The sequence below is a fragment of the Bufo gargarizans genome, chromosome 2 (genome assembly GCF_014858855.1).
Source record: "Bufo gargarizans isolate SCDJY-AF-19 chromosome 2, ASM1485885v1, whole genome shotgun sequence".
In the NCBI taxonomy this organism is placed as follows: domain Eukaryota; kingdom Metazoa; phylum Chordata; class Amphibia; order Anura; family Bufonidae; genus Bufo; species Bufo gargarizans.
Window position 1 is genome coordinate 505864595 of NC_058081.1, and position 25543 is coordinate 505890137.

The 25543-nt window shown below is 45.0% G+C and overlaps 1 protein-coding gene across 1 annotated transcript in view; it reads left to right on the top strand.

The window, feature by feature from the left end:
• The window catches only part of RIC8B (RIC8 guanine nucleotide exchange factor B), a 63720-nt gene that overhangs the window by 15191 nt on the left and 22986 nt on the right, over positions 1–25543 (top strand). Inside the window, exons 2-4 of the mRNA XM_044281275.1 lie at positions 492–539; positions 3747–4355; positions 15113–15207. Of these exons, the coding sequence (XP_044137210.1) occupies positions 492–539; positions 3747–4355; positions 15113–15207 (752 nt within the window). The remainder of the gene's footprint in view (positions 1–491; positions 540–3746; positions 4356–15112; positions 15208–25543) is intronic.

Genomic DNA, 25543 nt, shown 5'->3' on the forward strand with positions numbered 1-25543 from the left:
GTAAGATCATTCCTCCCCTTACAGTTTGCATTATTATTAATATTATTATTATACAAATCATTATTTACATGAGGGGAGGTTCTGCTGACAAGTAGTAATTTTTATGTCTGCATAAAGGATGGAATCCGTGACAAATGGGCATGCACTCATGAACTGTTAGATCGTGGGGGTCTAACCACTTGTCCCCCATCGACCATGAAAGTGGGGGTCCCATGCTCCAGAATCAATTGAGCGCCTGATCGTTCAGTCGCACAGCTACTTTCTATAGGCCTGGCCGAGCGCTGTACTCGGCTGTCTCTAGCAGTCCCATAGAAAATAAATGGATCAGTGAGGTCCAGCGGTTGGACCCGCACAGATCTAGCAGCTATCTCCTATGCTGTGGATCGGAGCACTTCTGCGGTGCTGCCCAGGTCAGGTTCCGGCAGCCATTTTGTGACAAACATGCTGTATATGTTTCTCCTGTTCATGTAGTTTGTATCTTCTCCACACAGAATCGTACCATGTTTCAGTTTGATCCAGCTGACGAAGAAAAGAGAAAGGCAAGTATTGTTTCTAGAAGGGCATCCTGACCTTGAATGGTGTGATTTTTCTGCCTTGTCCCTGGCATGTTAGTGAAGTTGTTCCCTGTTCATTTTCATTAGGATTTTATGGGAGTTTTTCGTGCAAGTGTAAGCATCTTAGAACTCTGCAGTGGGCTGTTCCTCTGTTATTCTTCTTGTAAATGTATGAAAAAACTGACAACTCGTTGTTACAACCCCCCATTGTACTGTCCAGTCTTACATTGTCAGTACTGGTAGGACAGTGTGTAGGTACATCCCCCACGGAATAGTATCACCCTATTGTCAGTTTATCATTTATTATTTTTATTATTTATAAATATTAATAATTTATACATTTTCAGGAGGATTAATAGGGCAATGGCACAATGCAGAGCTCTAATAAAGATTCTTCAGTACATTTATGTATTTACTAACGAGACATGTGTTTTCCGGGAGTTTAATATTGTTGGCCTATTCTCAGGATAGGTCATCGATATCAGATTTGCAGCGGTCCCCCCAATTAGCAGTTTGAGGAGGCTGCGGTGGACACCTGCCTCCTTGCTGCAGATAGGCCATCAATATAAAAATCTCGGACAACCCCTTTAAACTGTGTATTCTTTTGATATACAGTTAGGTCCAGAAATATTTGGACAGTAAACATAAGATTTGGCGTTTTAGCTGTTTACCAAAACATTTAATATGCAGTTATATCATCAATATAGGCTTCAAGTGCAGACTCTCAGCTTTAATAAGAGGGTACTAATTGGAGGAAGGGTTTAGGAATTACAGCTCTTTAATATGTAGCTGCCTCTTTTTCAAGGTATCAAAGCTAACTGGACAATTATCTTAAAAGCTATTTAATGGGCTGCATCGGCTATTCCCTCGTTAATCCATCATCAATTAAGCAGGTAAAAGGTCTGGAGTTGATTCCAGGTGTGGCATTTGCATTGGGAAGCGGTTGCTGTGAATCCACAACATGCGGTCAAAGAAGCTCTCAATGGAAGTGAAACAGACCATCATTAGGATGAAAAAAAGAAGAAATCCATCAGAGAGATATCGGAAATGTTAGGAGTACCAAATCAACAGTTTGGTACATTCTAGTAAAAAAGAGCGCACTGGTGAGCTCGGGAACTCTAAAAGGCCTGGACGTCCGCGGAGGTCAACAGGGGTGGATGAAGAAAAACCCCTTGACAACATCCATCCAAGTGAAGAACACTCTCCAGAAAGTAGATGCATCAGTATCTAAGGCTAGTTTCACACAAGCGGCAGCCTTCTCCGGCAGGCTGTTCCGGCGGGTGAACAGCCTGCCGGATCCGTGCTGCCACTAGGGCACGCGTGCCGCCGGAGGTCTGCTCCAGCCCATTGACTATAATGGGGGAGGGCCGGAGTTCTGGCGGCAGCACGGCAAACATGCTGAGAGGCGGGCGGAATATAACTACGACATGCTGTACGATTCTGGCACACGCCGGTACAGCCTGACGGAGAAGGCTGCCGCTAGTGTGAAAGTAGCCTTAGTCTACCATAAAGAGAAGACCATCTGAGAGGAAATACCGAGGGTTCACCTCAAGATGCAGACCATTAATCCGCCTCAAAAATAGAAAGCTAATTCCTCAAGCCGATGTTAAAAGCTGAGAACTTTGCTAAAATCTTCCAGTCAGGAACATATATGAGCCCCTCATGCACCACGTCACGGTTTCTCAGCAACCATGCGTGCTGAGACACCGTGACGTGGTGCATAAGGGGCTCAGATATGTTCCTGACTGGAAGATATTGGCAAAGTTCTCCGCTTTTAACATCGGCCTGAGGAATTAGCTAGTATTGTCAGTTGCGTATCATTTTGGTGCATTTTTTGCAGTGATTTGTGTATGTACTCAAAAATAGAAAGGCGAGATTAGACTGCCCAAAAAAATCTAAAGAAGCCAGCCCAGTTCTCGACCAGCATTCTTGGGACAGATGAAACTAAGATCAACCTGTTCTAGAATGATGGGAAGAAGGCATGGCTTCTAATGGCACTGGGTCACTAGTGTTTATTGATGATGTGACAGAAGCAGCCGGATGAATTCTGAAGTGTACAGGGATATACTTTCTGCTCAGATTCAACCAAATGCAGCAAGATTGATTGGATGCCGCTTCACTGTACAAGTGGACAATGACCCAAAACATACTGCAAAAGCAACCCAGGAGTTGTTTAAAGGGAACGTGTCATCAACTTTATGCTGCCCATACTAATGGCAGAATAAAGTAGAGACGGGTGAGTTGATTTTATCATTTATAATCTATCATTTATAAGTAAAAAGTAAGCGGTTGGCGAGAACCAGCATCACAATCATTGCAGCACAGGCCTGGAAAAGAGTCCTGGCCACCTGAGAAGAGTCATGGTTATTCATGAAGTCCTGCTCTCCTGCCCACCTGCTGATGACTGACCGTCTTCTACCTATTTTTTTCCCTCTCTCTCTAGGAGAGAACTGCCAATCATCAGCAGATAGGCAGGAGATTATAATAACCTGGACTCTTCTCATGTAGATTTGACTCTTTTCAAGGCTTTTGTTGCAATGATTATGATGCTGGTTCTCAGCAACCACTTACTGTTAGCTGATGTGTGACACACCGCTGACATCAGCATTTCTGTCACTATTTTATGCTGCCTTCATTAAGGTCAGCATAAAGTTGATGACAGGTTCCCTTTAAGGCAAATAAGTGGAATATTCTGCAATGGCCGAGTCAATCACCAGATCTCAACCTGATCCAGCATGCATTCCACTTGCTTAAGACAAAAGTTAAGGCAGAAAGACCCACAAACAAGGAACAACTGAAGACAGCTGCAGTAAAGGGCTGGCAAAGCCTCACAAAAGTGGAAACCCAATGTTTGGTGATGTCCATGGGTTCCAGAATTCAGGCAGTCCTTTCCCACAAAGGATTGTCTACAAAGTATTAAAAATGAACATTTGATTTATGGTAATGTTAATGTGTCCAATTACTTTTGAGCTCCTGGAATGAGGAGGCTTTGTAGAAAACCTGTTGCAATTCCTAAACGTTTCGCAGGATATTCTTGTTCCACCCCTTTAATTAAACTTGAAAGTCTAGACTTCAATCTCAGTTGTTTCATTTCAAATCCAATGTGGTGGCATGCAGAGCCCAAATCGTGAAGATTGTGTCACTGTCCAAAAACTTCTGGATCTAACCTAGTATATATCATTCATTTTGCAGAAACTGTGTGAAGCCCTTTTTGAAGTCCTGGATAAAGGAGCGAGCACGTCCTGTCAGATGACATGCTTGGAAGCTCTCCGCATCCTCTCCAGAGATAAGAAGGTTTTAGCTCCAGTGACCACAAGGGAAAATATGGAAATCCTGATGAAAAAGGCCAAGCTGGATCCTGAAGTGAAAACTCTGGGGGACGTCGCTGACTTCCCGGTCGTTGTTGAGGCGTTAAAGTGTTTGTGCAATATCGTCTTCAATAGTCCTATTGCGCAGAAGCTGAGTCTGGACCTGAACTTTGCTGCCGGGCTTTGCAGGCTATTGGAAAAGTGCATGGACGGACGCGCAGTCAATGACATTCGCTGCTTCGATCTGCGGCTGCTCTTTCTGCTTACACTTTTGCACACAGACATTAGGGCTCAGTTAAAACAAGAACTCCAAGGACTGCCCCTACTGACAAAGACCCTGGAAAGTATCCTGAGTGTTCAGTGGGCAGGGAAATACCAGGCTGTTACTGAAGTGAGTGCCCCCGCGCTGTCAGTGCAGGAGACGGACTGCACCATCGAGGCTTTAAAAGCGCTATTTAATGTGACACTGGACAGCTGGAACGTCCATAGTGAGGTATGGCTTTATTTTTTACATTTTCTAACATACATGCATGTTTTTCAGGAGTTGTCTACTTGTGGACAGACCCTTTTTGTCAGGTAATATACGCTGATCACAGGATGTCCCACTGTTGAGCTCTCCGGCGATAAGCTGTAATCTGTGGGGGAACAGGTAGTAAATGTTCAGTATCCCTGCAGCGTAAATCATCCAGCAGGTGCGACGTTTCGGCTATACATTAGCCTTTTTCCAGGAATTTATATACTTGAAAAAAGTTTCCCAGTTTCCTTGCAGCGCCACCACAGGAGAAATGAAGCATTACACAGTGTATTATATTAAAGGGGTTTTCTGGGAGTTTTACACGGAAGACCTATCCTCTGGATGGGTCATCAGTATCTGATTGGTGGGGGTCTGACACTCGGGACCCCCGCTGATCAGCTGTTTGAGAAGACAGCAGCACTCGCTCAGCTTTTCCTAGGCCAGGGGTAGGCAACCTCCAGCTGTTGTAAAACTACAACTCCCAGCATGCACAATTGCTCTACTCTTCTTAGAACTCCCAGCGAAGTAATTAAAGCATGCTGGGAGTTATAGTTTCACAACAGCTGGAGAGCCGAAGGTTGCTCACCCTCCCCTAGGCCGTGTGACATCACGTTCATTGGTCACATGGCCCAGGACAAGCACAGCCGCTATACAATGTACAGCGCTGTGCTTGGTGAGCTGAGAGAAGGCCGTGGCTCTCACAGGAGCGCCGGTGCCTTCTCAAACAGCTGATCGGAGGGGGCCCAGGGTGTCAGACCCCCACCGATCAGATACTGATGACCTATTAGTCTAACATACATTTTCAACCAAATTGATCATTCGTTGGGTGAGGATCTTTTAAGCCAGGCGATGACAGACCATCATCATCATCTGAGAACAGGTCCGCTGCGTTTTAACATTTTTATCCATTAGCCAGATGAAAAAGTATTTTATTCAAAAAAAGATCGCTGATGGACAAAAGATAGTTCTTCAATAGAACATTCCCAGAAAGATCTTTTGTCCCTCGCCCGGTTTCACTGAACGTTTATGGCCAAACGAGAAATGAGTCAACTTTGCAATAGGTTGTAATGAAACATCCCCTATGGTTTTCTGTCTATAGCTCCTATACAGACCCACGTGTCTCCATGGTAACAGACAACAAACCAACCCTGTAGAGTCTGATTCTGCAGTCGTACTCCATAGCTGTACACAACTGAAAGCAGGTCCTGGGGCTAATCCTGTGTTCTGTTGTGTATCTTGCAGCCAGCTTTGCGTTGTCTCCATGCATGGGGTATCATCAGTCCGGGTACCTGTATGGCAGTGCGGCCATGTACACCTTTTTCTATATTTTGCCCATTTATCTGTGCTTTACAGCTTTATAACCTCTACACTATGTTGCCATAAAGTAGGCGACAAATGGAAGGCTACATTAGAGTAGGTTACGGCTGTATTAATCGCTAATGAGTATTCGTGTGTAATACTGCCGCCGATTGCCTAATAAATGAGCAAATGCTTAAACTTAAAACATACTTAAAAGTCAGCGCTTGCTGGCGGCAGATCGTGCTGTCTAATAGTGATCTGCTGCTGGTAAACCACTAGACAGTATGAGGACGAGCAGTGGCATTAGCGATCGCTGCTCCCCATGCTGCGGAGGATATCGCTGCAGATCTCCTCGCTAGTGAGCAGGCGAGGAGATCTGACACTCGGAACGCAGCATGCTATTACATGCATACGTTGGAACGCTTCCCTCCTAACAATCGCTTGCTGAGGGTCCATTCACACATCCGCAATTCTGTTCCGCATTTTGCGGAACGGAATTGCGGACTTATTCATTTCTATGGGGCCGCACAATATGCTGCCCGGATCCGAAATTTGCGGACCCGCACTTTCGTAATTCCGTTCCCGAAAAAAAATATAGAACATGTCATATTCTTGTCCACAATTGCGTACAAGATTAGGCATTTTCCATTAAGTGCCGCGATGTGCGGTCGGCAAAATGCGGAATGCACATTGCCAGTGTTCGTGTTTTGCGGATCCGTGCATCTGTAGATCCGCAAAACACTTACGGACGTGTGAATGGACCCTTAGGCCTCTTGCACATTTCCGTTCTGTTTGTTTGCGTTCAGTTTACGGAACCATTCATTTTGATGGATCCGGAAAAAAAAAACGGAAGATACTCCGTATGCCTTCTGTTTCCGTATTTCCGTTCCGTTTAAAGATAGAACATGTCCTATTATTGTCCGCATAACAGACAAGGATAGTACTGTTCTGTCAGGGGCCAGCTGTTCCGTTGCGCAAAAAACGGAATGCACGCGGACGTCATTTTTTTTCGGATCTATTTTTTGCGGACCGCAAAATACTGAAAAAGCCATACGGTCGTGTGCAAGAGGCTTTAGACAAGGTTTGTTTACTGCCTGTTACCATGGAGACACATCGTCTGCATAGCAGCTGTAGTACCAAAACTGTAGGAAGTTTGTAGTTAAAATTTATGGCAAAGTTGCTTCATCTGTCATTTTAAAGGCATTGAGACAGAATCATTTGGCTGCGACCGTGAACATATGGGGAAGCAAACAAAAACAGGTATGGCAGCACATTTCACATACAAACAATAAAACGGGGAAATAGGGATGATACTAAATTAAAGGGGTATTATACCTACTATAAATGAAAAAAAAAATAGAAGCTCTTTGCGCACATTTTTGGGCCCGACACACGTTTGATCAAAAATGTGTGCAAAGAGCTTCTATTTTTTTCATTTATAGTAGGTATTGTACCACTTTAATTTAGTATAATGCCTATTTCCCCGTTTTATTGTTTGTATGTGAAATGTTGTGCTGCCATACCTGTTTTTGTTTGCTTCCTGCATGCTAGCTTTATGGATGTGCACCTGTGACTATGAATGTGCTAGTCTAAATTTTCGTGAACATATGGGGTCATTCATCAAACTGGTGTAAAGTAGAACTGGCTTAGTTGCCCATAGCAACCAATCAGATTCTGCCTTTCATTTTCCAAAGGAGCTGTCAAAAATGAAAGGTGGAATCTGATTGGTTACTATGGGCAACTAAGCCAGTTCTAACATAGTTTAGAAAGTTGAAAAAATACATTTGTCCATCCAGTTCGGCTTGTTATCCTGCAAGTTGATCCAGAGGAAGGCAAAAAAAAACTGTGAGGTAGAAGCCAATCAGATAACTCCCTGAATCAACGACCCCTCTCTAGTAGCTATATCCTGTAATATTATTACACTCCAGAAATACATCCAGGCCCCTCTTGAATTCCTTTATTGTACTCACCATCACCACCTCCTCAGGCAGAGAGTTCCATAGTCTCACTGCTCTTACAGTAAAGAATCCTCTTCTATGTCTGTGTACAAACCTTCTTTCCTCCAGACGCAGAGGATGTCCCCTCGTCACAGTCACCGTCCTGGGAATGAATAGATGATGGGAGAGATCTCTGTACTGTCCCCTGATGTATTTATACATAGTAATTAGATCTCCCCTCAGTCGTCTTTTTTCTATAGTGAATAGCCCTAATTTTGATCATCTTTCAGGGCACTGTAGTTGCCCCATTCCAGTTATTACTTTAGTTGCCCTCCTCTGAACCCTCTCCAGCTCTGCTATGTCTACCTTGTTCACAGGAGCCCAGAACTGTACACAGTACTCCATGTGTGGTCTGACCAGTGATTTGTAAAGTGGTAGGACTATGTTCTCATCACGGGCATCTATGCCCCTTTTGATGCAACCCATTATCTTATGGGCCATCTTCTTTACACCAGTTTGATAAATGACCCCAATAGCCTTTACACCTTTACTTGAGGTTCTCCAGACCATGCCTCGTTACGTAGTGAATGTGTAGTGTGAGAATTCATCTCCGCTGGCTCCATGTTTCCCATCTTCCTCTCTCCAGAGATATTTGTGCTATCAGATATGATGTCAGGGAAGCCATTTATAAGTTGGCATAACAATGCACAATGAAAATGAAAGGAACAAACTCCCGTCCACAATTTCCTGTTGATGATAATACATAATGGATGGTGTTCCCTGTGGGCATATGCTTATGTATTTGATGTCCTAGCAATAGTATCATTGCGGATCTTGTTGTGAATGGATCAAACCAATTGCCGACACATCCATAAACATCATCAGAAGTCAACCATAAAAGTATGCGCCAGTAGCCAGTTTCTTATTCTATTGGCTGGCTTATAAAGTGTTACTGTAGTGTGTTTGAAGAGGTTGCGGCGCTTGTGAAACGCTTGTTTATTATACTCCGCCATATAGCGCTGACGTATTCTGCAGCACTTTACAGACATGAGCAACAAGCTGTCCCCCCAGTATGCCTTTGGAGTACCTGGAGGAAACCCACACAAACACTGGGAGAACATGCAGACTCCATGTAGATGTTGTGCGTGGTCGGATTGGAACCCAGGACGGTGAGGACCCCAGCGCTGCAAGGCAACGCGCTAACCACTGAGCCACTGTGCTGTCCTTTGTAGATGACAGCTGATCGGCAGGGGTGTCAGGAGTCAAACTCTCATTGATATGGTAGTGGTGACCACTCCTAAGGACCATGCCATTAAAGATGTCGTGTGCAGAGCGGGCGCCATAGCCGCCAGGTGCCTGCTGTTTTACACAGCAGACACCCCGAGCTCATGACTGCTCGTGTCATTTGTGAATACGGCATCTGAACAGCCCCCACGCTAAGATGAATTTTTTTTTTTTCAGCTTCCCACTACATTAAATGGTGCCATTAGAACGTACTTTAAAAAAAAAAAAGCATGTGAATGAAGAATAAAAAGAAATATGGCCCCGGGAAGGCAGTGACTACAAAACGAAAATGAGAAAACTAAAAATCGCTGTCATGAAGGCGTTAAAAACATCCCCTTAACTTGTATGGGGGCTGTCGGACCGTGAAGACAAAATAGAACATGTCCGATTTTTAGAGACCAGTATTCACAAATTAAAAACGCTGCCTGTCGTCGTGTGAATAAGGTCCAAAATGATATTCCAGTTTTATGTAAAGAAAAAGCTTAAAGGGGTTTTCCCATCTAAGTACTTTAAAGCTCGGTGACCACACGGGCCATAATTGTGTAGGTCCCATAGCTGATTATACTACACAGATAATGAGCCGTTGGGGTTTAGGTACCTAGTGATTGAGTAAGCAAAATTTGGAATGATGGTCACCTTTAATATATAAAACTTTTAATAATATTAATGATAAAATAAATGCCCTAAGATGAGGTGCAGAAAAAATATATATGGGAGCAGGGTGGGAATCCACCCTACTCTTGGTGAGTATACTAAAACTCTAGGGAGGGAGGGAGGAAGGGGGGGGGGGGGGGGGAGGGATGCTGGGTCTCAGCCCCTAATAGCGCCCTATTGAAAAGAGCCCTATTCCCGTACTCCACAGCCTCCTAACAAATACCCTCAGTTCTCCCTAAGCAGTGCTCTGACTGCCCAGCTTCGTCCTGACAAGGAGCAAGTGAGGGGGGAGGATTTCCCTAGACGTAATTGTGGTACACCACCTGCAGATACGCCGCCAGGTCCCTGGAGGCGATCGCCAATGGTACACTTGACCTGTGAGGATAAGTGTCCTGAAAACAATGTATGTGTGGGTGTCAAGGTTGAACACCCCACACATATAAAAAATTGATGATGCTGAGAAGCTCAATAACCATGAATGGCCCGACGCGTTTCCCTGTTGTATTACAGTTCGTCAGGGGCCCAAAGAAATGGATGTCAGCAACAGTAGCGGTGACTTGTCCACCAGTTGGGACAGTTCACCAAATCACAATTAAACTGTAGACAGCAACGGTTATTAACAGCTGATATGTATCATGTTTCTTTCAAGCAACCCCCATAGTGTGGCATTATAACAACAAGCCGCAGTCACAAATGGGGGTGAAAGGAGGTACTTAGCTCGTTAGGAGTCACCGGTCAGTGGACCTGTCCCTGCGATGCAGACTGGTTCCTATTCATACACAGTCTGTGTGCTGGATCCCGCGTGTGGCAGTGCAGCAAGAGACGCCGGCTCAGCTGCACCATTTGAGCCATCGGCGTCATCTAAGCTCCGCCCATCTGCGCCGTCATGTGACCCATCACGTGACCACAACGTCATGGTCACGTGGGGCATCACATGATCGCAGGTCCTGCGACCATAGTGAGATGGGGCGACATCGACAGCCGGTTATTAAAATATCCAAGTGTGCTTAGTGTATGTTAAACACAATCGCTAACCCACTGTATTTAGACCTCATGGGGTAACTAGAATTGAGTCCCCATAAGTCTGGGACGGAGAAATTGTATGGGGATGCCCTACAGGGATAGGGGGGTCCCCACCATAGTAAATGAAATTCCATATTCATTCAAATGAATAGTGCGCCGCTATGAACCACAAACCAAGTGGCGCAGCGTCACTGCTTAGAGTATTTTGGCCAGAAGAGATGTAATAAACATGTGTCCATAAATTTGGACCCCCCCCATATACTCCAGTTACCCGTATGGTGGTTCAGAGTAACGTCCCTGAAGTATATGACATAATGTCCAGCGGGTCACATAGTGACAGTATATGATCATAATGGTAAGCAGAGATAAATAAAAACTGTTCACCCACAGGGTCTGAATGAGCAGCTTTCATTCAGCTGTTTCATCTGAGTTTATCTCCTACCTCCTGCGCAGTTTTATTTATCTCTGCTTACCATTAGGATCATATACTGTCACTATGTGACCCGCTGGACATTATGTCATATACTTCAGGGACGTTACTCTGAACCACCATACGGGTAACTGGAGTATATGGGGGGGGTCCAAATTTATGGACACATGTTTATTACATCTCTTCTGGCCAAAATACTCTAAGCAGTGACGCTGCGCCACTTGGTTTGTGGTTCATAGCGGCGCACTATTCATTTGAATGAATATGGAATTTCATTTACTATGGTGGGGACCCCCCTATCCCTGTAGGGCATCCCCATACAATTTCTCCGTCCCAGACTTATGGGGACTCAATTCTAGTTACCCCATGAGGTCTAAATACAGTGGGTTAGCGATTGTGTTTAACATACACTAAGCACACTTGGATATTTTAATAACCGGCTGTCGATGTCGCCCCATCTCACTATGGTCGCAGGACCTGCGATCATGTGATGCCCCACGTGACCATGACGTTGTGGTCACGTGATGGGTCACATGACGGCGCAGATGGGCGGAGCTTAGATGACGCCGATGGCTCAAATGGTGCAGCTGAGCCGGCGTCTCTTGCTGCACTGCCACACGCGGGATCCAGCACACAGACTGTGTATGAATAGGAACCAGTCTGCATCGCAGGGACAGGTCCACTGACCGGTGACTCCTGACGAGCTAAGTACCTCCTTTCACCCCCATTTGTGACTGCGGCTTGTTGTTATAATGCCACACTATGGGGGTTGCTTGAAAGAAACATGATACATATCAGCTGTTAATAACCGTTTAATTGTGATTTGGTGAACTGTCCCAACTGGTGGACAAGTCACCCCTACTGTTGCTGACATCCATTTCTTTGGGCCCCTGACGAACTGTAATACAACAGGGAAACGCGTCGGGCCATTCATGGTTATTGAGCTTCTCAGCATCATCAATTTTTTATATGTGTGCAGTGTTCAACCTTGACACCCACACATACATTGTTTTCAGGACACTTATCCTCACAGGTCAAGTGTACCATTGGCGATCGCCTCCAGGGACCTGGCGGCGTATCTGCAGGTGGTGTACCACAATTACGTCTAGGGAAATCCTCCCCCCTCACTTGCTCCTTGTCAGGACGAAGCTGGGCAGTCAGAGCACTGCTTAGGGAGAACTGAGGGTATTTGTTAGGAGGCTGTGGAGTACGGGAATAGGGCTCTTTTCAATAGGGCGCTATTAGGGGCTGAGACCCAGCATCCCTCCCCCCCCCCCCTTCCTCCCTCCCTCCCTAGAGTTTTAGTATACTCACCAAGAGTAGGGTGGATTCCCACCCTGCTCCCATATATATTTTTTCTGCACCTCATCTTAGGGCATTTATTTTATCATTAATATTATTAAAAGTTATATATTAAAGGTGACCATCATTCCAAATTTTGCTTAGGTCCCATAGCTGCCAAAGTCTCAGTGCGGCCCTGTGAAGTAGTCATTGCATGCTGCATAGGGTACTTTCACACATTTGCGGCAGAGGATTCCAGCAGGCAGTTCCATCGCCGGAACTGCCTGCTGGATCTGGCAATCCGGACGCAAACTGATGGCATTTGTCAGACTGATCCGGATGCGGATCCGTCTGACAAATGCATTGAAATACTGGATCCGTCTCTCCGGTGTCATCCGGAAAAACGTATCCGGTATACATTTTTTTTAGCGTTTTTTAAAGGTCTGTGCATGCGCAGACCGGAAAGCCGGATCCATTTTGCTGGAACACTTAGTACCGGATCCGGTACTAATACACTTCAATGTAAATTAATGCCGGATCAGTATTTTTGGACGGAGAGAAAACTGCAGCATGCTGCGGTATTTTCTCCGTCCAAAAAACGTAAGAGGGACTGAACTGATGCATCCTGAACGGAATGCTCTCCATTCAGATTGCATTAGGATAAAACTGATCAGATTTTTTTTGGTATTGAGCTCCTGTGACGGAACTCAATACCGGAAAAGAAAAACGCTAGTGTGAAAGTACCCTTACTCTGCTCTTTTTGTAGTTCTCAAATGTGTATGCATATTCAGTAGGTAGAGAGGAGAAAGCTACTGGTAGACACCTCTGGTGGTGGCATCTCCTGGGGGAATGGAAGGATCAGGCGAAATTATTCATTTCTATTTCAGATCATGTGTCAGGGGAGAGTCAGGAGCTCCCCATACACATTGACAGATAAACCCACCAAGTATGTATGGGGGACCTTTCATTTCAAGGTGGGACCTGCACCTATCGTGCATTTATGGTATAGCTGTCTGAAAATAGTGGGCCTTTTTTCAGTGAATTTTTCTAATATATGTGAACGAGGATGTGGAATCACATTTACATGAGTAGGTAGATTGCACATTTGGGTGTGGTATATCTTGATGAAGTTCTGGCCTGTGAACATAATCCTTCTGCTATTCTTAGGGGAGATTTATCCTGGTCCAGCGTTTTACGCTGGTCTGTGGTATCACATGCACTGCCCGAGGAAGCAGCAATGGTGATTTCTTAATCTCAAACAATTTATTGAAATAAAAGTCTCCAACAGTGGTGGGTATACCCCCCCACAAAAAACTGTCAATGTCTCAATAACTTGTCATGTGGCCTTAAGCATCAATTACAGCTTGACAATGATGTATCATGCTGTTCACAAGACGATTTATTGTCTGCTGAGGTATGGCATCCCACTCTTCTTGAAGGACGGCCCTCAGGTCATTGAGGTTCTGGAGTACAGAGTTACGTACCTCAACGCGGCGACTCAGCTGATCCCATAGGTTTTCAATGGGATTCAGGTCTGGAGAAAGTTCAGGCCACTCCATTTGAGGTACCCCAGTCTCCAGCAGCCGTTCCCTAATGATGTGACCTCGATGAGCAGGCGTATTGTCATCCATGAAGATTAAATTAGGCCTGTGTTGTTCATGCAGAGGCACAATGACTGGATTAATGATGTTATTCAAGTAGTATGGGCTTGTCACTGTACCATTCGCATAGTGTAGGGCAGTTCTGTATTGACTAGACACACCTGCCCACACTGTAACCCCACCACCACCAAAGTCTTGTCTGGTGACAACAGTGGCTGATGCATAGCGCTCTTCTTGACGTCTCCAACATTATTGGCAGCCATCATTTCTGCTCACGTGTATCGACTTTTATCAGTAAACAGCACTGAGGCCCACTCGTCCCTCATAAGCGTAGATGCTCCCTGGCCTACGCAAGACCATTACGCCTGTGGTCAGATACCCTTGCAGGTGTTCTAGCACACAGACCACCCTGATGTAAACGGTTTCGAATGGTGCCTCTCGCCTCCCTTACATGTGCCTGGAGTTGTGTGGCATTCATTATCCGGTTTCGCAGGGCATTGTTCACAATGAAGCGGTCATCAGTGTGGGATGTGGCCAAAGGATGTCCACTTCTATGCCTTTCTGTGACTCTTCTAGTCTCTCTGTATCTCTTTTGCAACCTGCTGATGGCACTCTGTGACACTCTAAGCTCAGTGGCCACTTCCGTCTGAGTACATCCTGCTTGAAGCCTCGCAATGGCGAGGTACAGTTGATGAATTGTTAGGTGTCGTCTTGGTCTTATGATGTCAAAATGTGAACAGCATGATGAGGAGGACTGTTTAATACCAAGTCTAATTGAACCAGGAAATGTTTTGAGCGATTCATGGATCAAACACCGGATGTGAATTTTGCTGTTAAGCTCCTTGTTAGAGAACAGCAAATTTTGCAAAAAGTACTGAAACATTGAACAGTTGGACATGTGCATTCAAAAAGTTTAGAGAAGGTCACATTAAGTTCACCTGTAAAGGTTAGAGTGCATTTTAGGTTTATCCTGAAATTTCACCCACAAGCCAAATATCCCTAACTTTGTACAACCAAGTATTGTATATGTATATCTGCGGTGGCCAACTGGTTCTCCGATTGGCAGTGTTGCAGGCACTCCGCTTTCTATACCACTCTGAGTAGGAAGGTTGGGGGATTTGGGTGTAAGTAAATTCAAATTTTGCTGTATGCAGGTATAATTTTCTTAAATTTTTTTAATGCTGTTTGAGCTTCCTGACTCTTTTTTCCCCTCTTTATGTTGCACAGAGTGACGCTCATCAGTTCCGCCATCTGGCTGCCATTTTACGCCATATTTTACTTTCCCGGGGTCCATCTGAAGATAAAACAGAGGAGCTGCACAGGTTAGTGTAAACTACATATCTGTGACTGTGTTAAGTATGAAAAATAGAAAGCATCACTGCCTGTATAAGACGGTAAAATAAATAATAATCTCTTTATTCATATATTAGCTAAAAATAGATGGAAGTCCTGTTATCAGTAAAACGGGCAGATGGGGGGACTACTGTATACATTAGCACCTTGATGCAAAATAAGTGAACACCTCTGTCTAGTAACAGCACGGGTGTATATCTATTGGGGGCAAAAGTTGCCTACGCCAACCCCCCTCCAATTAGACCCAGATGCTGTGTGGGTTTGGAGGTCAATAGATATATTCCCCCAAATTGTACACCAATGTGCTAATGTATACAGCAGTCCCCCTATCTGCCTGTTTTCCTGATAACAGGGCGACTTCCGTATCTTTTTGACTAATATATGAATAAAGAGAATATTATTTTCTTTTTTAACCGTCTCATACAGGCAGTGATGTATTCTAATTAATTTATCTTCAGTTAGCCTATTGAAAAATAGAAAGCCTGAACACCCAGTGAAAATCCTTCTACTAATAGGGGGCACTATTATTTAGATTTAATACATTTAAAGGGAATCTGTCATGTCATTTTCACCTATATAACTAACAGCATTGCCCCACAGAAGATTGCACATACATTCCAAACCTACTTGTGTGCACTTTGTGTCTTTATTCCCTGTCCAGAAAAAGTGCTTTTATTCTGCTGGAAAACAGTTCCCTAATGCCCGGCTTTGGTGGGATTTGCTGTTCCAAGTGCCCAAAGCAAGCCAGATTTAAGAAGAGGGGAGGGCTGCTTTAGCTGCTCATATCTTGAGAGAAGACAATACCAGAATCACAGCATTACATCCATTACATCGGAAGATATAGCTGTTAAAAATCAGGATGACAGAGTGAAAGTACTTGGGGGTACCATCTCTCCTTGGGGGAGAGCGCCTTAATTGGCATGGAGAGACTAATAGGCCATACATGCTCCTCTTAGGCATGGCATGTAGGAGCATGTATGGCCTAAAAGTCTCCTCACGCCGATTAAGGCGCTCTCTCCCCTAGGAGAGATAGTACATCCCAAATCCTTAGGCCTCTCACCTAGTTAAAGGGAGTCTGTCACCTCCATATGGCCATATACAGCGCTTACATGGCTCTGTAGCACACCTATACAGGATTGTAACGGTACCTTTGTCTTTGTCTTTAGACTTGCCCCAGCAGGAAAAACGAAGTTTAATTCATATGCAAATAAGCACTCGCAAGTGCCCAGGGGTGGCGTTCAGTGTGTAGGTGCCCAGGCTGCTCTGCCTTCTTTTCACTTTACTCCTCCCCAGTCTCTGCCTTTGCCCACCCTCCAAATCTCTTGCCTCATCGATAGGTCTGGACTTGGAGGGCGGGCAAAGGCAGAGGCTGGGGAGGAGTCAAGTGAAAAGAAGGCAGAGGAGCCTGGGCACCTACACACTGAATGCCGCCCCTGGGCACTTGCGAGGGCTCATTTGCATATTAATTAAACTTAGTTTTTTTCTGCTGGCGCAAGTCTTAAGACAAAGAAAAAGGTACCGTTACAATCCTGTATAGGTGTGCTACAGAGCCATCTAAGCGCTGTATATGGCCATATGGAGGGGACAGAGTCCCTTTAAGTCAGTACTCTCTGCTCTGCACTGATGAGGGGCAATCACCCCGAAACAGCTGTCTGCAGATGAGGTGCTGGCTTATTTATTATCCAATCATGTCTCAAGGCTTATTTTAAGGGTCGAACATTGACTTTTAGGATAGCTGCCTTACATCTAGTGGCATTAAAGGCAGAAGTTGAGCTCGATTGCATCCCTAGATTGAAAGTAAAAACACGTTTCACTGATTTCACTCCTGACTTGATTTTTAACAGCCATATCTTCCAATGTAATGGATAAAATGTGGTGATTTTGATATTGTCTGAAAGCTTTGAATGCCATCTTTCAAACAAGACACTACTACTGTATATCTAGCTGCTACCAACTCCAAAATATGAGCAGCTAAAGCAGCCCTCTCCTCTTCTTAAGGCTACTTTCACACCTGCGTTCAGGTGTCCGCTCGTGAGCTCCGTTTGAAGGGGCTCACAAGTGGCCCTGAACGCAGCCGTCTGGCCCTAATGCATTCTCAGTGGAGGCGGATCCACTGAGAATGCATCCGCCTGCCAGCGCTCAGCCTCCGCTCCGCTCAGTGAGCGGACACCTGAACGCTGCAAGCAGCGTTCGGGTGTCCGCCTGGCCGTGCGGAGGCGAGCGGATCCGTTCCGACTTATAATGGAAGTCAATGGGGACGGATCCGCTTGAAGATGACACCATATGGCTCAATCTTCAAGCAGATCCATCCCCCATTGACTTTCAATGTAAAGTCTGAACGGATCCGCTCAGGCTACTTTCACACTTAGAAAATTTTTATAATGCAGACGGATCCGTTCTGAACGGAGCCACCGTCTGCATTAATATGAGCGGATCCGTTCAGAACGGATCCGATCGAACGCTAGTGTGAAAGTAGCCTAAGTCTGGAATAGGAATAGTGTATTGTATTGTATTTTAGAAGCAATAAAAAAATCGCTTGTTTTAGGCAACTTTCACATCTGCGTTTCTGCTGGCTCTGTCATGGATTAACAAAAACGCTTCTGTTAGGATAATACAACCGTCTGCATCCGTTATGAACGGTTTTGGTTGTATTATCTTTAATTATAGCCTTGTTGGATCCGGCACTAAAACCAATTGTAAGTCAATTGGACTGAATCCGTTATCTTTTTTATCCGAAAAAACAGATCCGCCACCATTGACATTTTGTTTCATGCTGGATTCGTCTTGCTCTGCATCCCATGACTCACTCAAAAATGCCGCTAGCAGAAAAAGAAAAATGTAGATGTGAAAGTAGCCTTAACCCACTTGTGGGACTATTAACTGGTTAAAAAGGTAAAAAAATTATAACATTTATTAAATTTAAAAAAATTCAACTAAAAATAGAACATTTTTTAAAAATAAAATCTCTTCCACATGTTTGGTATTGCCGCATCTGTAAAGACCTGCACTACACAAATATCATGTAAATTATTCCATATTTTGAACGCTTTAATAAAAAATGCCACCATTGCTTTTTGCTTAGGTGTCAGCAAATAATCGTACTGACCCAAAGGATCAGTTTTGCCCTAATGCATTCTGAATTGATAAGGATCCGTTCAGAATGCATCCGTTTGCCTCCGTTCCACCTCCATTTCGCTCTGGAGGCGGACACCAAAACGCTGCTTGCAGCATTTTGGTGTCCGCCTGACGATGCGGAGCCAAACGGATCCGTACTGACACACAATGTAAGTCAATGGGGACGGATCCGTTTTCACTGGCACAATAGAAAACAGATCCGTCCCCCATTGACTTTCAATAGTGTTCAAGACTGATCCGTTTTGGCTATGTTACAGATAATACAAACTGATCCTTTCTGAACTGATGCATGCGGTTGTATTGTACGAACGGAAGCGTTTGTGCAGATCCATGACGGACCTGCACTAGGGTTGGGCGATGTTCACGATATACCGCGGTATTAAAAAACGGCGACATGGCGATATCGCCGTTTCCTAATTAACGCAGTATTTTGTGACATCATCGAAGCGGTCATGTGCGTTGACCGCTTCAAAAACTGTGTCTGTGGCCGCCTGCCCCTGCATCATTACATACCAATTGCTTCCCGCAGTGGCCGACCAGGCTCCTCCTCGCTTGCTCCCATGGTGCAGTCTCCGCCCACCGACGTCTAACGTCGGAATCAGATGACGCCCAGGCTGAGCAGCGCAGTACAGGAGAGAGTGGCGGGAAAGGCAGTGAGAACCCCCACAGAATTCACGCCTGCAGAGAGAGACCCTATATATCACAGCTGCCGGACAGGCAGCTATTAAAGGTAAGGTGGCCAGACGTCCGGTTTTAGGTCGGACAGTCCGGTTTTCAGGCTCCCTGTCCTCCGTCCGGCGCAGTGCCTGGACGGACACAGGGATGTCCTCCTTTTCAGTTGCTCACGTCTCAGACAGCAGCATTGTGCTGTCTGAGCGTGAGCTGCAGCAACTGACCGAGGCTTCTCTCACCCCCAGTCAGTCACTAGAGCCGCAGATATGGCTCCCTGTGGATGACTGAGTGGAAGAGAAGCGCCCCAGCTGCCCCCGTTTACCTTCCATTCACAAAGTTCTTCCCTCTCCTCCCCCGTGTTTTTTGCCAGCCGATGGTGGGGGCGTGGCTTTATGAGGTTTGGAGGCGTGGTTTTGGGTCATTGTGGGAGTGGTTTGGACGTTGTGGGTGTGGTTTGGGCCGGTCCGGCTTTCTAGGGTGAAGCCAGTGGCCACCCTAATTAAAGGTGTAATGTCTCTGCCTATCAGATTACCCCAATTATATGTCTTCTGTCTGACCTTGGCCTACTCAGTCCTTCACGCCTGCCTGCCTGCAACTAGCTGCATGCTCCGCACTGCACATTGAAATAGCAGGCAGGCAGGGAATGAGCCATCATGAGTCCCTCCCTCCCCCATGACATGACCAACAAGAAGGAATTACTGTAAGGTGGTGGCAGGCAGGTCACATAGGTGGCAATAAGACATATGGGGGGGGGGCAGCACCCTGTGGCTGCTGCCCCCATACTGTAATGTCTCCTTGTGGCTGCGCTGCTGTCCCCATACTGTAATGTCTCCTTTTGTGGCTGCCCCCATACAGTGTAACGTCTCCTTGTGGCTGCCCCCATACAGTGTAACGTCTCCTTGTGGCTGCCCCATACAGTGTAACTTTTCTTTGTGGCTGCCCCATACAGTGTAACGTCTCCTTGTGGCTGCCCCCCATACAGTATAATGTCTCCTCCTTGTGGCTGCCCCCATACAGTATAAGGCTACTTTCACACTAGCGTTCGATCGGATCCGTTCTGAACGGATCCGATCATAATAATGCAGACGGAGGCTCCGTTCAGAACGGATCCGTCTGCATTATTTTAGCATATAACAGCTAAGTGTGAAAATAGCCTCGTACGGATCCGTCCAGACTTTCAATGTAAAGTCAATGGGGGACGGATCCGCCTGAAGATTGAGCCATATTGTGGCATCTTCAAACGGATCCGTCCCCATTGACTTACATTGTAAGTCTGGACGGATCCGCACGCCTCCGCACGGCCAGGCGGACACCCGAACGCTGCAAGCAGCGTTCAGCTGTCCGCCTGTCCGTGCGGAGGCGAGCGGAGCGGAGGCTGAACGCCGCCAGACTGATGCAGTCTGAGCGGATCCGCTCCATTCAGACTGCATCAGGGCTGGACGGCTGCGTTCGGGTCCGCTCGTGAGCCCCTTCAAACGGATCTCACGAGCGGACCGACGAACGCTAGTGTGAAAGTAGCCTAACGTCTCCTCCTTGTGGCTGCCCCCATACAGTATAATGTCTCTTTGTGGCCCCAAGTGTTTTTTTCTTCTAAATGGGCATTTATTGCGATATACAGGTCCTTCTAAAAAAATTAGCATATTGTGATAAAGTTCATTATTTTCTGTAATGTACTGATAAACATTAGACTTTCATATATTTTAGATTCATTACACACCAACTGAAGTAGTTCAAGCCTTTTATTGTTTTAATATTGATGATTTTGGCATACAGCTCATGAAGACCCAAATTTCCTATCTCAAAAAATTAGCATATTTCATCCGACCAATAAAAGAAAAGTGTTTTTAATACAAAAAAGTCAACCTTCAAATAATTATGTTCAGTTCTGCACTCAATACTTGGTCGGGAATCCTTTTGCAGAAATGACTGCTTCAATGCTGCGTGGCATGGAGGCAATCAGCCTGTGGCACTGCTGAGGTGTTATGGAGGCCCAGGATGCTTCGATAGTGGCCTTAAGCTCATCCAGTGTTGGGTCTTGCGTCTCTCAACTTTCTCTTCCCGATATCCCACAGATTCTCTATGGGGTTCAGGTCAGGAGAGTTGGCAGGCCAATTGAGCACAGTAATACCATGGTCAGTAAACCATTTACCTGTGGTTTTGGCACTGTGAGCAGGTGCCAGGTCGTGCTGAAAAATGAAATCTTCATCTCCATAAAGCTTTTCAGCAGATGGAAGCATGAAGTGCTCCAAAATCTCCTGATAGCTAGCTGCATTGACCCTGCCCTTGATAAAACACAGTGGACCAACACCAGCAGCTGACATGGCACCCCAGACCATCACTGACTGTGGGTACTTGACACTGGACTTCAGGCATTTTGGCATTTCCCTCTCCCCAGTCTTCCTCCAGACTCTGGCACCTTGATTTCCGAATGACATGCAACAGTCCAGTGCTGCTTCTCTGTAGCCCAGGTCAGGCGCTTCTGCCGCTGTTTCTGGTTCAAAAGTGGCTTGACCTGGGGAATGCGGCACCTGTAGCCCATTTCCTGCACACGCCTGTACACGGTGGCTCTGGATGTTTCTACTCCAGACTCAGTCCACTGCTTCCGCAGGTTCCCCAAGGTCTGGAGTCGGTCCTTCTCCACAATCTTCCTCAGGGTCCGGTCACCTCTTCTCGTTGTGCAGCGTTTTCTGCCACACTTTTTCCTTCCCACAGACTTCCCACTGAGGTGCCTTGATACAGCACTCTGGGAACAGCCTATTCGTTCAGAAATTTCTTTGTGTGTCTTACCCTCTTGCTTGAGGGTGTCAATGATGGCCTTCTGGACAGCAGTCAGGTCGGCAGTCTTACCCATGATTGCGGTTTTGAGTAATGAACCAGGCTGGGAGTTTTCAAAAGCCTCAGGAATCTTTTGCAGGTGTTTAGAGTTAATTAGTTGATTCAGATGATTAGGTTAATAGCTCGTTTAGAGAACCTTTTCATGATATGCTAATTTTTTTAGATAGGAATTTGGGGTTTCATGAGCTGTATGCCAAAATCATCAATATTAAAACAATAAAAGGCTTGAACTACTTCAGTTGGTGTGTAATAAATCTAAAATATATGAAAGTCTAATGTTTATCAGTACATTACAGAAAATAATGAACTTTATCACAATATGCTAATTTTTTTAGAAGGACCTGTATATAGTTATCGCGATAAATTTCGTTATCGTGGGAATATTTTTGATATCCTCCAACCCTAATCTGCACCAAACGCGAGTGTGAAAGTAGCCTTAATTAAAAACGATAACTTGTCCCGCCGAAAAAAAAGCCTTAAAGGGAACCTGTCACCGGGATTTTGGGTATAGAGCTGAGGACATGGGTTGCTAGATGGCGGCTAGCACATCCGCAATACCCAGTCCGCATAGCTCTGTGTGCTTTTATTGCTTAAAAAAATCAATTTGATACATATGCAAATTAACCTGAGATGAGTCCTGTATGTGGGATGAGTCAGGGACAGGACTCCTCTCAGGTTAATTTGCATATGTATCAAATCTGTTTTCTTACACAATAAAAGCACACAGAGCTATGGGGACTGGGTATTGAGGATGTGCTAGTGGCCATCTAGCAACCCATGTCCCCAGCTCTATACACAAAATGCCGGTGACAGGTTCCCTTTAAGTAGCTACATAGGTGGAAAAATAAAAAAGTTAGCTCTTGGAATGCAACAATGAAAAAAATGAAACAAATCGCTTGGGGAGTAAGGCCTCGTTCACATCAGCGTTAAGCCTTTCCGTTCTCCTGCTCAGTTATAGGAGCAGGAGAACGGAAAGGACGGATTGGGCACATAACTGAGACGAGCGGAGCCTACGGACCCCATAGACTATAATGGGGTCCGTTAGGTTTACGCTCAGAAAATGATTTTGGAGCGGAGACAAAAGTCCTGCATGCATGCAGGACTTTTGTCTCCGCTCCAAAATCATTTTCTGAGCGTAAACCTAACGGACCCCATTATAGTCTATGGGGTCCGTAGGCTCCGCTCGTCTCAGTTATGTGCCCAATCCGTCCTTTCCGTTCTCCTGCTCCTATAACGGAGCAGGAGAACGGAAAGGCTGAACGCTGGTGTGAACTCAGCCTAAGGCCCAAAATAGGCTGGTCACTAAGGGGTTACACTGAGAAGGCAGAGACCATGAAGAGATCCTGAAGTTAGTGAAATGCAAAACGGTAAAGCCCATAGTTCATTTGACTGTATAGTTTAGGAAAATTTCCAACACCACTGATGTTAACGTAATTTTTTTATGTTTAATTTACTATGGAGTTAAAGGAATCCTCAATGTTGGGCAGTCTCTTGGTGTGATTGATGTCAGGATGGTCAGCGTTTTAACCCCTTCCCGCTTAGTGGCGTACTGTAAAGTCTTTGAGAGCGGGTAGGTAACGCTCTGTGCCAAAATAACGTGTCCTGGTGATAAATCGAGATAATGCACACGGGACGAGAGGGAAGTCTGCATACCTACATGCTTGCAACATTTCAGGAGTCACGCCCCCTTTCTCAAGTATCGGTCTCGATGCAAAAAATTTGGACAGTGCACTTTATTTGAAACTGCACTTTATTCATTGAATTAAACTATGGATGAAGATGTTGGTGTTCTCTATATTATCTTGTAGAGATAAAAGAAGGCTAATGGCTTAAATCCGTATGTTGTTTCATTTGTTGGCTTCCCCTTGGAATAAGGATTCTGAAGTATCTATTTTTATGACTTTCTGATGATCCATTCCTTTATTATCCCTGCTCGAAGTTATAAATAAATTACTAACAGTTTGCAATGAAGGTTCAGATGGGTGTTACCAGTTGGAGGTGTGCCCCTGATCAGTCTAACACTGGCGGCACCCCCAAATGGCACCAAAATCTTCACCTTCGCTGAAAACTGATGGTGATTTATTCATAAACTTCTAGCAGGAATAATAAAGGAACGGCACAACATAAGGTAATAAGACATGGGGAATGCAAGTAGTTAATAAAAGAGACATGAGGAGAGGTTACAGGTGCTCTTTGAGGACGTGGTGATTTTATTTATTTATTTAAAAGATTTTTTTTTTTCATTTCAATTCAATTATCACATTTAGCAGTATGAATAATAAAATGATCACATTGATCACAAAAACATACTAGAAAGCGATCAGAAAGTCATTTGTAGCCCAAAATAGCACCAATGAAAACTAGATCTCATTGCGCAGAAATCAAGCCCTCATTCAGCTCCATCGATGGAAAAGTAAAAATGACCCACAGAATAAAGTAATTGGGGAAAATTTATCAAAACTGGTTAGTTGCCCATAACAACCAATCGGATTCCACCTTTCATTTTTCGGAACTCCTGTGGAAAAAACTGGCATCTGATTGATTTGCTATGGACAACTAAGCCATTTCTACCTTACACTTGTTTTGATAAATCTCCCCTTAATTCATTTATACCAAATAGTGAGTTGCTGTTTTTTTTTTTTTTTTTATGCTGTTACCCCCAAAAACGTAATAAAAGTCCTATAAATCATTAGATGTACCTCCAAAAAGGTGCCATTTAAAAATACAACGGGAAATCCTTATTACCTCATTGCATTAGATGCCTGAGGGCATCTTCTCCTTGGACATGTGCAGAGCTGAACAGCTGGGAAGCTACACTAGTACACACTTGATTTGACCTCTGTTAAAACATTCAGCATTTATCTGGTGTCCAGTTTTCGAAATTTCATGGCTCTCTTCCTATCATTATCATTAGCACCGTGCCTGACTTCTTCTGTTGACTTTGTCATCATCCATGAGGCCACTTCAGTGCGTCAGCAGATTCCTCACTCTGTTTGACCATAGTTAATTCTAAACTTCCCACATCCTCATTCCCGTATACAAAGATGATCTCTTAATTGTTGAGAATATTGGAAAAAATGGCTAAAGATATATTGAAAATAGTGAACTGCATGGGAAATATGCCTTATAGGGGTTGGCTACTTTCTGGCTACTTGTGACCAATGTGTATGGATGATGACCAGGATTGCCAACCAGAATTTTTTCTTCTTTCTGGACAGCTTATCCGCAAATCATAGAGGGGGGCTCACTATACACAGCACTGCTCTACAATAGATGGTAATGATGTGATCCTGCCTACAATATGCCCTCATGGCTGAGCAGCCTGACAGGAAAACTCACCAATATGTAGTATATGCAAGTGCCAGAGCGTAGTAAGGTCACGCCCCCTCAACCCCATAGGCAGCTCCTTAATACACAGTGCCACTGGCGTTTGGATCTTATGACTCTAGGGCTGGGCTTCTGATTTTTGACTGATGATTTCGATCTTGACACGCCCTCCTGGTTCTGACTTCTGGCTTGGCAACTGTTCTGATTCTGGTTTGCTCTAATTGCTATTCTGGTTTTGACTCCTGCACACAGTTTTTTTTATCTGTCTCACTGTTTCTGATTCAGCTTATATTAGTCTCTCCTGGTTTGACCCGGCTAGTCTGTTCCTCCAATTTC